General features: G+C 43.2%; 1 protein-coding gene across 11 annotated transcripts in view; it reads right to left on the bottom strand.

Moving 5' to 3' along the window:
- The window catches only part of LOC307033789 (epidermal growth factor receptor substrate 15-like 1), a 58,191-nt gene that overhangs the window by 15,833 nt on the left and 28,894 nt on the right, over nt 1-13,464 (bottom strand). For 6 of the 11 annotated variants that reach the window (XM_079672408.1, XM_079672409.1, XM_079672402.1 and 3 more), the window contains 2 exons: nt 5,127-5,324; nt 3,432-3,611 (listed from right to left, as the gene is read on the bottom strand). In XM_079672408.1, the coding sequence (XP_079528534.1) occupies nt 3,432-3,611; nt 5,127-5,324 (378 nt within the window). The remainder of the gene's footprint in view (nt 1-3,431; nt 3,612-5,126; nt 5,325-13,464) is intronic. The other 5 variants (XM_079672410.1, XM_079672411.1, XM_079672404.1 and 2 more) reach the window with 1 other exon arrangement.

The raw sequence follows: 13,464 nt of genomic DNA, 5'->3' as shown, positions 1-13,464 counted from the left end.
CAGTCTTAGCACACACACACACTTACATACACACCACATGTCAGTAATGATAACATTGCGTACACAGGGTCAGATTCCCTAAGGTCTCTGTGCCTTGTGTCTTCTATTCAGGCAGAAGACACAAGGCACACTCGCACAGCAGGAGTCACAGTTTGAATGTCCTAACAGTGACTATGTGGTCCTTACTGTATATGCGTGCACATTTAAAATATACAGTTGATCAACAACTCATGCATTAGTTTAAGCAAGGTGTACAAATAATAACCAATAGCAATCAACTGGATGAGGGTTTATAACTACAAACAGATTGAGAAATTGAGCGGTAAATATTTTTGAAAACAACATAATGTAATATAAAATAAACAGGGGTGTTGTGGTTTGTGAATTAAATTGAATTTACAATAATTAAACTTTCAATGAACTGTCAGCCATTGTGTAATACTTAATTAGACAATATCAACGTTTGGCTTCATATCAATATTTGGCAGATCAATACCATCTCCACCGCCACCTGCTGCATTGTGAACACCTGGACAGGCAGAGCCTATTTTCTCTCAACCAGTTGAAGTGGATTATAGATATTTTCTGCAATTTATTCCATTTCTTTTTAATTTCCTATTCAGGGTTTCTCTAGTTCTCTTCCCTCGTCCTAAAAATGGAAGCATTGTCATTTTTATTTCTCATTTGGAGTTTAACTTTGGTAAAATATTGGGATGTACCATTTGAAATCTGGTACAGCGCTTTAGGCCCCGGCCACACGAGGTCGACATGGAAACGCAGAAAACGATAACGGGTCCCAAGGTGGGTAGATCTGCAAACGAAACGCTCTGGGGGGCCAAACGGCTCTGTGTTTAGGCCTATACGACCATTTCCTGATAACGTTGAAGCCATAGCCCCGCCTCTCCCCACCTCTCCTGCTCAGAGATCAGCTGCTGGGCTCTCAGAAGTGGGGGGGGACAGGCTCCGTTTTTTATTCTTATATTATTATATAGAGTCGTTATTCATTTGTTTTAAAGCGCAATACATAACCAAGAAGACCTTTGACCGGCACTTTTCTAATTTTGTCCGGAAGATTTAAACTTTAACGGACATGTTGACCAGCGAAAAAAGATCTAACTGAAACTCTGCCTCACGGTCTGCTGGTGGACTACCGGAGAGATTTACAACAGGAGCAAGCACAGGCCTCGGGGAGGGAGAAAAAGAGCCAGAGCGTCCACAGCGGGAATAAGAGAAGGGCAACCATGGCAACCATGCACGGGAAGTCTTCTTCGCTGCTTTTGTGGCAGGACTACAGCGCCACTTACAGGCCTGGCATATGTACTACAGCGTCTCCAGCGCTTTTGAGCGGTCTCTTGTGAACGGACACGTTTCTGGTGCCTGTTGCGTGTGGACTGAAGACTTTTTTGATAACGATTGCGGTCCGTTTGCGTTATCGTCCTCGTGTGCCTCCAGCCTTAGTCCACTGAGAGATTGTTAGCAACATGCTACAAGGTATCATTTTCAGTTGGACCTCTCCAACCTTATCCTTTCTGATAATCCAAATAAACTGTTGGATATTTGTAATGTTAGAAGAAAGAAGTTGACTTAGTCACCATGACGTCACCTATAGGTCTGTGGAATTTCTTTTTGACTTGCAAGTTTGGGGTTTGGGCAGTTGCCATCTTTGTTTTGGAACCATAAGTGACTAGAGAGAAAGGGCCAAAATAAACCTTTACCTTTCATGAACTGAAAGAACATTGTGTAAGGTTTCAAGTTTTAAGACAAACACACGGAGAGGTCTTTTTTATAGGTTAATTTTTTCATACACTTCCATCAAATCAGTCTCTTTGAAACCAGTTGACCCGGGCTGGATATCATTTTTTGAATGGAAGTTTGTCGCCGTCTAATCCTCTGAGTGCTGTTGTTTTCTGCCCATTTGACATTATTGTAGAAATGCTCTTCTTCTTGCTGGTCTTAGCGATCATTTGTAGACACAATGTAATCAGAAATGGTAGAAAAGATAGACAAAAGCTAACCCTAACCTTAACACCTACCTTAAGTTGTAACAAACCTATAATATATGATGTCATTTATTGTTTTATGTTTCATGTCGAACCTATAGGCTGCAGGTCTCCCTTGAAAAAGAGATCTATGATCTCAAGGGACCAATCTGATTAAATAAAGGTTTGAAATGAAATGAAACCACATCTATCCTTCAATCTTTTAAAGAAGAGCAAACTCTTTCCTAATTGAACCGCACACATAACCACACATCATCCATATTCCCCTTTCTCTGTATGCACTCTGCTACTAGCGTTGAAGAGAGGAAGCCAATGCGTTGAATGTAACATTCTTCTAAGTCTGCAATTACTTAGAGGTGTCTTAAAATGCCAGCCTGACTCTGTGCTGAGCTCCATCTTGTTATGATCCACTTCAGGATCTGCACTTTCATAGAAAACCCAGAGTGTTATCCTGCTGTTGATCCCAAGAGCTGTGGGCCAGACGTGAGAGGGACTGAGCCAAAGTCATTATGGGATTTTGAGTAAAGTGAATAGAAGCCAAGCTAAAGTGAGGAATTAGATGAGTACAGTGCCCAGGGGAACACAATGGAGAATCAGGAGGAAAAACAATAACCTAGGTTTTATCGATGGTCGGTTTAACAGAGCTAAGAGTGTGGCATGCTGTAGAATGCAGACTGGTGCTAATCCCTTGTCTAGATAATTTAAGGGAACATGAGATGATGATAGAAGGTTCACAAAGCCTGTTTCTATTTCTATTCTGTGCATTCTTAGCATTAGAATGTAATTAAAATAATATGTTGGCTGATAAATGGCTTTAGAGAGTACTTTTTGCATCTAAAATAATATTTAGCTGCCAGAAAATAATTAAAAATACAAATTGGGTTTGACCCCCTGAAGAAGGTTAGACAGAAAATACACAATGTCCCACTAATGCTGACCAACTCTGGTCCACTTTCTAGCAATTATGTCTTTTTACAAAGGAAAATCCGGCTGACAGTGAGAAAATAGAGAAAGGGAAAAGAGCCCATGAGTTAGAAAAATTAATATTTCTTCTTAGTTTGTCGTAAATATAAGAATCCACAAATATATCGTCTAACTCCTCGCCACTGCAACAGAAAGTTGCTCTGTTCTAGTTCTGAAGTGGTGAAAAACAAGCACTTTGTATGTGGGTCTTTATCATCACTAACAAAAAATAGGCCATTTAAATACACTATTCATTTTTAGAAGAGAATGTTAACAGCGTTAAGAAAAATGAAACGTGTGCATGAGAGGCAGTTTTCTATCAGCTAGCCTAAATGCTTGACTTGATAATGCTCCTCGGTTTTAAAGAATTCCAGCCGATTGAATGTTCTTCAGGTAGAACCCTTCTATCTAGAAATGAAATATGTCTACAGCCACCTTGGGAGGTAAGAGTTCTGATGGCATCCTGACCTGCGGGGCTCTCACCATGGACGGGAACCCTCCGCTCTCTCTGTCGCTGTAGCCTTCACTCATATCGGCCAGGTTGGTCATGCTGCCTCCGTGGGTTCCATTCAAGGTGCTGTTGTACTGCTCGATGCTTTTAGACACTTCCTGTTGGCTGTCCTGGATCTGGGACAACTTGCTGCGAGCCTGCAGGACACACACACACACACACACACACACACACACACACACACACACACACACACACACACACACACACACACACACACACACACACACACACACACACACACACACACACACACACACACACACACACACACACACACACACACACACACACACACACACACACACACACACACACACACACACACACACACACACACACACACACACACACACACACACACACACACACACACACACACACACACACACACACACACACACACACAGTTCAGTGCTCTTCTTGCTTTCCTAAACTCTTTGTCGATGTCTTTGATTTGTGCAGCCTCCTGCTGGAGTTCCTGAGCACACAAACACTCACAACTGTTTTCACAGCAGTGTTTACATCATGAGAACAGGGTTGAAGCACAGACACTGGGGACAAAACATAATAAAACGGAAACAGACATCAACTTAAAATAGATTTGAGAATCAGGTAATGGTATCTAGCCATGTCAATACATCTGGTTTTATTTATCCAGGTTCATCGATTTCTTCCTCCACTCTAATAAAAAGCAGGAATTCTTTTAGTGGTGCTCATTAACAAAACATTTTTACATTAAGCATGTAAAGGTTTATCCTGAATATTCAATTCAAGTCTTATGTACACTATATGTTCTATATACATCTAAACTTCTCTACATAGAATGTAAACACTAGGTGAAGTTCTTTTTTGGTAATTGGGGAAAACCATAGCTTTAACTTAACAGTGTTCGACTTTAGTAAATTTTTCAAAATAAAAACCTTAAAGCACATCATTCATAAAGAAAATTCAAAACATTTACAACTGCACGGAACCTTTTGCCTTAATATCTAAGAAGACAAACAATATTGACTTTTTACAGCCACTTTTGAAAAGAAATAATACTTAGTAAATGGATTTTAGGTATCACTTTGAGAATCTTTGAGATAGAATATCAATAGAGACCTTTTGTTTGGATGGTATATGGCATGTTTTTTAGTTGCCTGAACTGCTGGAAACCCGCTGCAGGAGGGAGAATTTATGAATAATCAAAAGGTCTAGGGTCAGTATGTCATTAGAATCAACATGAAAGTCCCTGGAAGCAATAAGACTGGATATTATTACAGGTGAACATGAGGAAATGATTAGCTGCTGAGACCTAAAGCCTCAGTGTGACCTTCTAACTCGAAGGAAGGAGCAAATAAAAACTGTATTGGTTTTCAAATTCAGGAGAAAATAATCTTATCTGGGCTCAACCATACGGCCAACATGATGGATGTTAAACAGAGAGAATGAAGAAACGCTATGCAACAACCACAGTGCATGTATCTGAAGTCAAGCTGTGGATATAAGTCGGTGTGGTGAAGTTATGTGTGAGAAATGAGTGGCTCTTTGGAAACAGACACAACACAATATTAAACACACAGAGACACACAAAGAGTAGATAATGAAGTGCACTGGTGCCCCCTGTTGACAGTTTTCTGTAACACACAAACAGGCCGTGTTCCTACCTGGTTGATCTCATCCTGTGTTGCCTTCAGGGACTTGATGATGGTCTCCAGTTGGATCTTGCCAGCAGCCAGGCTCTGCTCCAGCTGGTTCTCCTCCTGCTGCAGCCGGCCCAGGTCGGCCTTGGCCCGGATCAGCTCTTCCTCCTGGCACTGCAGATCGGTCTCCTGGGAGTGGATCTGATTCTGGAGCGTCGAGATCTGGAGTCAGAGAAGAGAATGAGATGAACACCGGCCAAGCGACAACAGCTCATGTTTACATCGGGTGAATTATTCAAATCATATGCTGCCATCAAATGATTAAGACATTATCTGTAGCTCTGTGTGAGGCATCATACTGTATTGAGCGTTATGAGTATACAGTTACTTTTGCCAAACAGAAAAATAAAGGAGAGATAACTACAGATGATGAAACGTCAACAACAGCAGGCTGACTTCACAAATGAGACATTGTTTGGATATCTGAAAACTCATCAAAACTCTAGCAAAGCTATTGATGTGGAAACTGAGGTGGCTGTTTCTCAGTCTGAACAGGTTGAAGAGGCACTCTTCCTGGGTGATAACAAAGCAGGCCAGCCGGTCGCATCACAGATTTCAGAGCGCTGGGCTCTGCCTGTTATTCGTCCTCCCACATCCAATGGAAATGATTTACCTGTTGTAAATTCTGTAAATGTTTTCATTATCATTTTTTTGATGCATGCTTCTTAGGTAACATTAAGCTCTCTTTGGCTCTTTTCTGCTGCAACGGCCCCTACACACGGCGGCGTGCGTTGCCGCTTCAACGCTTCTGCCCATTCACTTTGAATGGGGAGACGTCACGATTCGCCGAATTGCATTGTGGGAGTAAAGCGTAGCTTCTCTCGCGGTGCTCGCTGCAAAAGTAGAGCAATGTTCTACTTTTGACGCCTCGACGGAGGCGTCAGCCAATCGAATCATATGCCAGTGCAAGCTCTAGCCAATCAAACCACGTGCTTGTGTGTCTGGGGCGGGAGATTCAGGTGATTGGTCGAGTTTCAGCCCCCCCCGCCGGCAAGCGACAATGTACGCCGCCGTGTGTAGGGGCCGTAACAATGTACATTTACCCTCTGTGGGACTAATAAAGGTATTCTGATTCTGATTACCCAGTACACAGCCCTCCTGTTCCTTGTAATGCTTGTAGCTGCTAACTAGCTGTGAGTTAGCATGCCCTTGTGCATTATTTTTGCAACACTGGTAAAGTGGTGTCATTCCCACATAGTCCATTAATTTCCACGTTAACTTCCAACCGCATTTTCATTTCCAACATGGCCATCTTCTGTAAAATCTTCTGTAATAAAGGAAGCAGAGGCAAGAGCAAGCAGAAAAGCTTCTGCACTGTAAGAAAGCAGGAAGTGCATGCTCACTGTTACGTGCTCCCCTCCTGTTTGTCTCTCTGTCTCCCTGCTGCACAGACACACCTGGTTCGCCCCTGGCTCCGCCTCCTCCAGGTGTCCTAATTACGTTCCGCTGGGGACTTGAAAAGGAGAAGCTGGAGGAGAAGAGGTCTCTTCCCCGATCTTAACGCCGGAAGATGTTGTCCGTGGACTACCTCCTTCTACTGCTGCTTTAGGATCTGTAGATTCCTAGTGTTTTTGTGTCTTTATGTACTCTGGAGGAACAGGTAGTTTAGGTTTTCGCGGCTTTGTTTTCTCCCGCAGGGATTTGTTAGGTCTCTGGGTAGCGGAGGGAAGCTCTGGGTCCTACGGCCCGTGGGTTGGCTGGCCCAGGCCCCCTTCGTCTTTTTGTTTGTTTCCTGTCCTCCAGCGCCATTGTTCATTTGCCGGTTGGCCATGTGAGTACGGATGTATCTGAATAAATGAACACCGTTAAATGCTGCGTGTTTGCTGTGTTTTATTTTATGTTGCGGGTCTCCCCAACGAGTCTCTACCACCAAGTAGAGGGCGGGACGTAACATATGGGGGCTCGTCCTAATGCTGCCTCGGGCAGGTGCCAGTGCGGTGGATAGTGCTTCTTGTGTAGAATAGCCCTTGACAGCTGTGTGTTTTGTTGATGTTGTTTGTATACAGTGTAGAGCTGCTTGTCCTAACTGGTATAGTGTTGTTTTTGTTTTTTTTAGTGAGGTTTAACTTGAAGAATTACGTTATGGATTTTGATTTAGAGGGGTTTGTTGCTGGTCCAACACGGGGGAAGTTGGACGCATGTAGTAAGCAACAACTTGAGTTAGTCGCAGTCAGGTTTGAAATTCAGATTAGTAAACAGAGCAGAAAGCAGGTAATTAAGGAACAGCTGTTGGCTGCACTAATAGAGCAGGAAGTGTTATCGGAGGAAGCGGGCGTTGGTTGTTTATCCAAAGACGAGGAAACAGAGGTCGCTCCGACAATGAGCTAGCTTCAGCTTCAGCTGGAGCTACGAAAGCTGATGATTAGAGAGAAGGAGATTGATAACAAACTGAGAGAGAAGGAGATCGACTGTAATCTCGAAATCAGGAAACTAGAGGAGGAGTGTAATCGGATGTGTCGTTTGAAGGAGCTGGAGTTAGCGACATTAACGCACCAAACTCAGCAGTTGGGGCATGCACAATCACAGGAATTTGATGTGGGTAAATACACTCGATTTATCCCAGTATTCCATGAGAGGGACATTGATAATTACTTTATTCTTTTTGAATGGGTTGCGACGTATCTTTTTTGCCCTGGTTCTCAAAGGAGCACCTGGAGATGTTGCTTGGTGCTCATCCTTAAAATGAAATAAACCGTAACTTTTGAGGGGGTCTTGACTTTATTTGCCAGACACACGGCACTGAACACACATGCAGAGGTGAACACAGAACACACATGAAGAGGTGAACACAGAACACACATGAAGAGGTGAACACAAGACAACATTAGCACGACCAGTAATCCTACAAGCTGTCATCACTACCCTCCTGACTGATCTCCTCACTGTCTTCCTCTCTGTCAGACATGGTAGCTGATGATGTAGGCCTACTACTTTCTCTCTGGTTGATTCTGCGATTAGCTGCTTGCATCCACAAGTCAACAGCTGGTTTTGGGTCGAAAGTCTCTCTTGTCATCTTAGACAAGTGGATGTAATCAAATAAGTATGTGAACATAACCAATAAACTACCATAGCCAATAACAAATGAATGTAACTTATTTTATTTATGTTGTTCATTCATATCTTATTTTACCTTAACATTTATTTATGCATTTTTTTTGTATCTCTCCAGTTTTAAAGTATATCTTTTGGTTACTGTCCTATAGTATACATTAAAATAATTTCAAACCTGTTTATCCCAATAATTATAAAGGAGTGCCTTGGGAATATGTGTTTACATAAATTGTGACCAAACCGTTTGACCTTAGACTAAAGTTAACTATCTAAACACTCAGAGTCCTTTACCTCACTGAGCTGTAATTATCAGCCGCTCAGTCTGACTGGAGAGGACTCTCCCTCCACATTATTGTAGAAACATCTTCTTCTTATATCCGTTAGAGCAGCTACCACCAGATTCTAATAACAACAGCGCCGGTACCGGTGCACCCTCCCTCTCTCCCTTGCACTTTGGCTGTGAGCTGCGGGCGCCAGATAAGCCAACATCCCCCATTTTCATCACTTACAGCAGCTATCGTACAGGGCAAATGAAACGTGTAACCGGGATGAAAAGGGTGTTATATTTACTTAATTATGAATCACTGATGCAAACACAGGTATGGTGAAAAAAGAGAGAACTATTCGAAGCAGGAAAAAAACAGCGTAATATACCATCTGACAAAGGCCTGTGCTAGAAGGCTTCAAAGAACTGCTATTCTTTATAATATACTCAGATCAATAGAGACAGAGATGTTAAGTTATAAATCAAGGGTTTTTATTATTATTTACAGCAGGGGTGGGGAACCTTTTTCCTTTCAATTTTTACAACATCCTCCGAGGGCCGTACAAATGATTGAACTCAACCTCTGCTTAAAAAAACTAAAATCACAGCCAGTTAATTTGGCCTTTCTTTCATGCTGTGCAAAGAAAAAGCAACCTCTTAATCCAGATATCTCACCATGACTCGCACATGCATGCATGTGCACGGTGTGGCATGACCACCAAAACAGAAAGATATGGACACAAGATGTGTGCAAATGTATTTAGTATCCATGTGAACATGATTTAAGTGGGGGGGACCTAACCTCCTCTAGGGGGGTCCGGGGGCATGCTCCCCCGGGAAGATTTTTTTTTTAAATATTTAAGTTAAAAGCATCAATCTGGTGCACTTTGAGATCAACATGAGGAGATCTATGGATACATCTCTCAATACCCAGTTGAAACAGAACTGTAAGCAGATTTTTCTTTTTGGATATTTTACAAATCACTTAGTTTTAACAACCTTTTTGTTACTGTCATATAGTATTTTATACCTGTTTTTCATTTAATCTCTAATGTCTCATTAATAACTATAATGATCATATCAAGGTGTGCCTTAACCTCACTGAGCTGAGGTTATTTGAGCCTCTCAGGAGAGAGCTCTCTTCCACCTGGTTGTAGAAAAGCTCTTTAAATTCGTTAGCATAGCTAGCTAACCAGATGCTAATAACAACAGATCGCCACTGTGCTTACAACTAAAGATACAGCCACGCAAACACTGCAGCATGTGTACGGCTCCTTATGGGTACTGCAATATTTGAAGAGCTGGAGCGGCGTTCCGGTGCTCTCCGTAAGCACTCTAGTCTACACTCCTTTCAGACGAGACATAACCACGTGAAGACACGTTACGCTCGTGTTGTGTTCAAGGAACCTGTCCTTGGCCAGGAAAAACAGGCACTCGCTTGTTTAATTATTTTGCGATCTAGATTTCTTCTTCTTTTTTGAAGTGAGAAGTTGTCCGTCAGTCGGACGGACTAACGGACGGACTGACGGACCCCCTCCCCCCCAAAACGAAAACTCTTCGGTTCTCCACGAATTACACAAGTCACCCAAAGCAGCGTTAAAAAAACGGGAGGCGCCGAAAAGCGACTAATTTGCATCACTGATGAATATTGTTACATCAAGACCGAAAATTAGGATGAGCCCCAACGGTCAAAAAAATGTTTTCCCTCCCAGAACTGCTAGCGCAGCGCCTCCACAGATCTGGCGCCTTAAGCGAAAAAGTTATAACGCCAGTGCTCCGTCCATCCGTCTGTCACCTGCGCACCAGTTATGTGCAGCCCTGAATATGTGGGCGGTTATGCTGCAGTGCGTTCTCACAGGAAAAGCACAGGGGGTTTATGCTGCATTGCCTGACAAAGCTAGTCTGGATTATGAGCAGGTCAAAGCTGCAATTTTGCCTGCCTATGAACTAGTGCCAGAGGCCTATCGTCAGAGGTTTCGTAATTTTAAAAAAAATGACTCAGGCGTATGTGGAATTCGCCCATGAGAAAGAGGTTTTGTTTGATCGATGGTGCTCGTCGACGGGGGTAAAAACTCTAGAGGATCTAAGAACGTTGATGCTCATGGAAGAGTTTAAAAGCTGTTTGCCAGACAGAGTAGCCACATACCTTAACGAGCAAAAGCCCGTTAAACTGTCTGACGCGGCGGTTTTGGCTGACGAGTTTGCTCTCACTCACAAATCTGTCCTCAGTGAGGGGGGTAGGGGGCAGACCCGGTTTGGTGACAACAAAGTCAGGGAAAGCACATCCTCCGCTAACTTGCCGTTACAGGCCAGCGGGTCAGGGAATGTTGAGGAAAAACCAGGGGAGGGGAATTGGGGACCTAGAGATAGTCCAGTGTGCTACTTCTGCAAGAAAAGAGATCATATTGTTGCGAATTGTTTTGCTTTACGGGATGAGAAAAAACCTATAAAGCCAGTCGTTCTTGTTAATACTTCTAAACCGGAACCTCCTAAATCAGAACTTGAGGTATTTGCAGGGTATGGTATCTTTACTTGGGAAGAACAAAAGTGTTCCAGTGACCATCTTGAGGGATACAGCGGCATCACAATCCTTTATCGTGAGTGGTGTGTTGCCCCTCTCGGAGGAGTCTGCTGTGGATTCCGGCGTTCTTGTGAGAGGGTTTGGGATGCAGTATGTGGACTCCCCTTTGCATCACATTCATCTTAAATCAGATCTAGTCACAGGTCCGGTGGTTGTCCGGGTTCGGTCATGTTTTCCCATTGACGGAGTTGATTTGATCTTGGGGAATGATTTGGCCAGTGGCAAAGTACTCGTTAAACCGGAGGTGACTGCGGTTCCTGTGGAGGAATGTCCAGATAGAGTGGTTTCTGCCTGTGCCGTCACCCGCGCGCAGTCCAAATGTAGAGTTGAGAGTAGCGACGATGTGGACCTTTCGGACAGTTTTATGGCTACAGAGTTGGACATGCCAATCGGTTTAACTCCCCTGCGGCGTTAGGGTGGGACAACCGATACGATAGATATCGGGGCTGTGCCTGTGGCACGTCAGCAATTGGTGTGTGACCAAAGAGCGGATGCAGAATTAGCATTACTGTTGGAGGATGCGGTATCAGAAGGTGTCACGGGCTCTTGGGGGTACTTTATTAAAGACGGGGTGCTTATTCGTAAGCAGTGTTGGGCAAGTTACTTCCAAAATGTAATATATTACATATTACTTATTACTCTCTTTTGAAAGTAATAAGTTACATTACAATATGACTGTCTCTGAAATGTAATGAGTTACACTACTTTAGTTACTTTTTAGTTACTTTCACCAACATAACCGCAAAAGAATAGCTAGGTATTTTAAATGCTAAAATGTAGTTTAGTGCAGCTCATTATGCATCCAGTGAAGGGCAATGTGGTATAGCATAACAACTGTGAAGGCCCTTAAGGCTACTAACAACTTGTATTACACGGCTTAGTTGAATACTCCATTCTGATTGTAAATTCTTAACATGTGACACGTTGTTAATACAGCAGTACAGACCGCTGTCAAGGACTATAATGAAGGTTAACATATTGTAAATCAAGGCAAATATTATTTAAACCATGCTCATGGTTTGAAATGGCAAACATTGAAAGGCAAAAGTATTATTAAAACCATGTAGCCTACTACATCATCACCTTGGTCCCATCATATACGCTGGGAAGAGAATATTTACTGTGCTTGAAAACTGGTATCACATCGTCATGTGAGGTTGACTTTGTGACCTGGAGAACATTTCAGCTGCAACATCAGCTCGTTGATAATAAGCTTGGGATATGAGATATTTTTGTAGCGATTCGTGGTGAAGGCATCTGTGCTATTGTATGCATTATTTTTGACCCAACATTTCTACAGGCATGTCAGAATATGGTACTATTTTCACATGAATATTCTAGCCATTGTCTATTTTTATACCACAAGCTGCAAAATGACCGCCTTACCCCACTGTACAGGCGGGTAGTTATTTAGATATACCTGGCACCTGCGGGCCGCAGAGGGGCGGCGTAGTTTCGGGCGACGAAGACTGCTGCTCCGGGGCCGGCGAGTCAGGCGGGAGTAAGCTAGTGTCCACAACGGAGGGTAACGTGATGTCCGCATCTGACCTGTTGCTACTGTCTGCAGTAGATGCAGTGTTGCTGGCGTTTAGTGATGGTTGCTTTAACCATTTTCGTATAAATGATTATCCACAGATCAGATGTGTGTCACTGCTGTGGAAGCACTTTGGAAATGATGCACGCGCAGCGGAGCAGGTCAAGCGCACCTGACACAATTTGTTGTTTGTATTTTTCGCTACGTTCTCTTTTTTGAATGGTTGCATAACGTTCAACTTCCCCGAAGATCTCGACGCGAAGCCTGAAGGGTAAACACCAGGTTTACTAATCTACCCGCACAATTTGTCCGGTGTCGGAATGTCTCGCTATGTTAGTACATTCTTAAAAAACAAAACACCATTTAATTTCGGGTTAAAATCTGTTGTAACTGCGTTACTGAGCATTGTAATGGGTAATATATTACCCACATTTCATTAGTAATGCGTTACATTACTTCGTTACAGCAAAAAGTAATATATTACTGTAACTCCGTTACTTTTGTAACGCGTTACACCCAACACTGTTCGTAAGTGGACCCCGCTCTCTGCTTCGCCAGGAGATGATTGGAGGGTGATAAAACAAGTGGTGGTCCCGTCGAAATATCGCTGTGAAATCCTAAATTTGGCTCATGATCATCAGCTTGCTGGCCACCTGGGTATTAATAAAACCTACGACCGGGTAATGCGCCACTTCTTCTGGCCTGGTCTGAAGAGTGATGTGGTGCAGTATTGTAAAACTTGCCATGTGTGCCAGGTTGCAGGGAAGCCTAATCAAACAATCCCACCTGCGCCTTTGTATCCCATCCAGGCTGTATGTGAGCCTTTTGAGCGGGTGATCGTGGACTGTGTTGGCCCCTTTCCACATAGGCC

Source organism: Notothenia rossii (genome assembly GCF_949606895.1).
Source record: "Notothenia rossii genome assembly, chromosome: 1".
NCBI classification, from domain to species: Eukaryota; Metazoa; Chordata; class Actinopteri; order Perciformes; family Nototheniidae; genus Notothenia; species Notothenia rossii.
The sequence above is the reverse complement of the archived record's forward strand: the minus strand, read 5'-3'. Positions and strand labels throughout refer to the sequence as shown.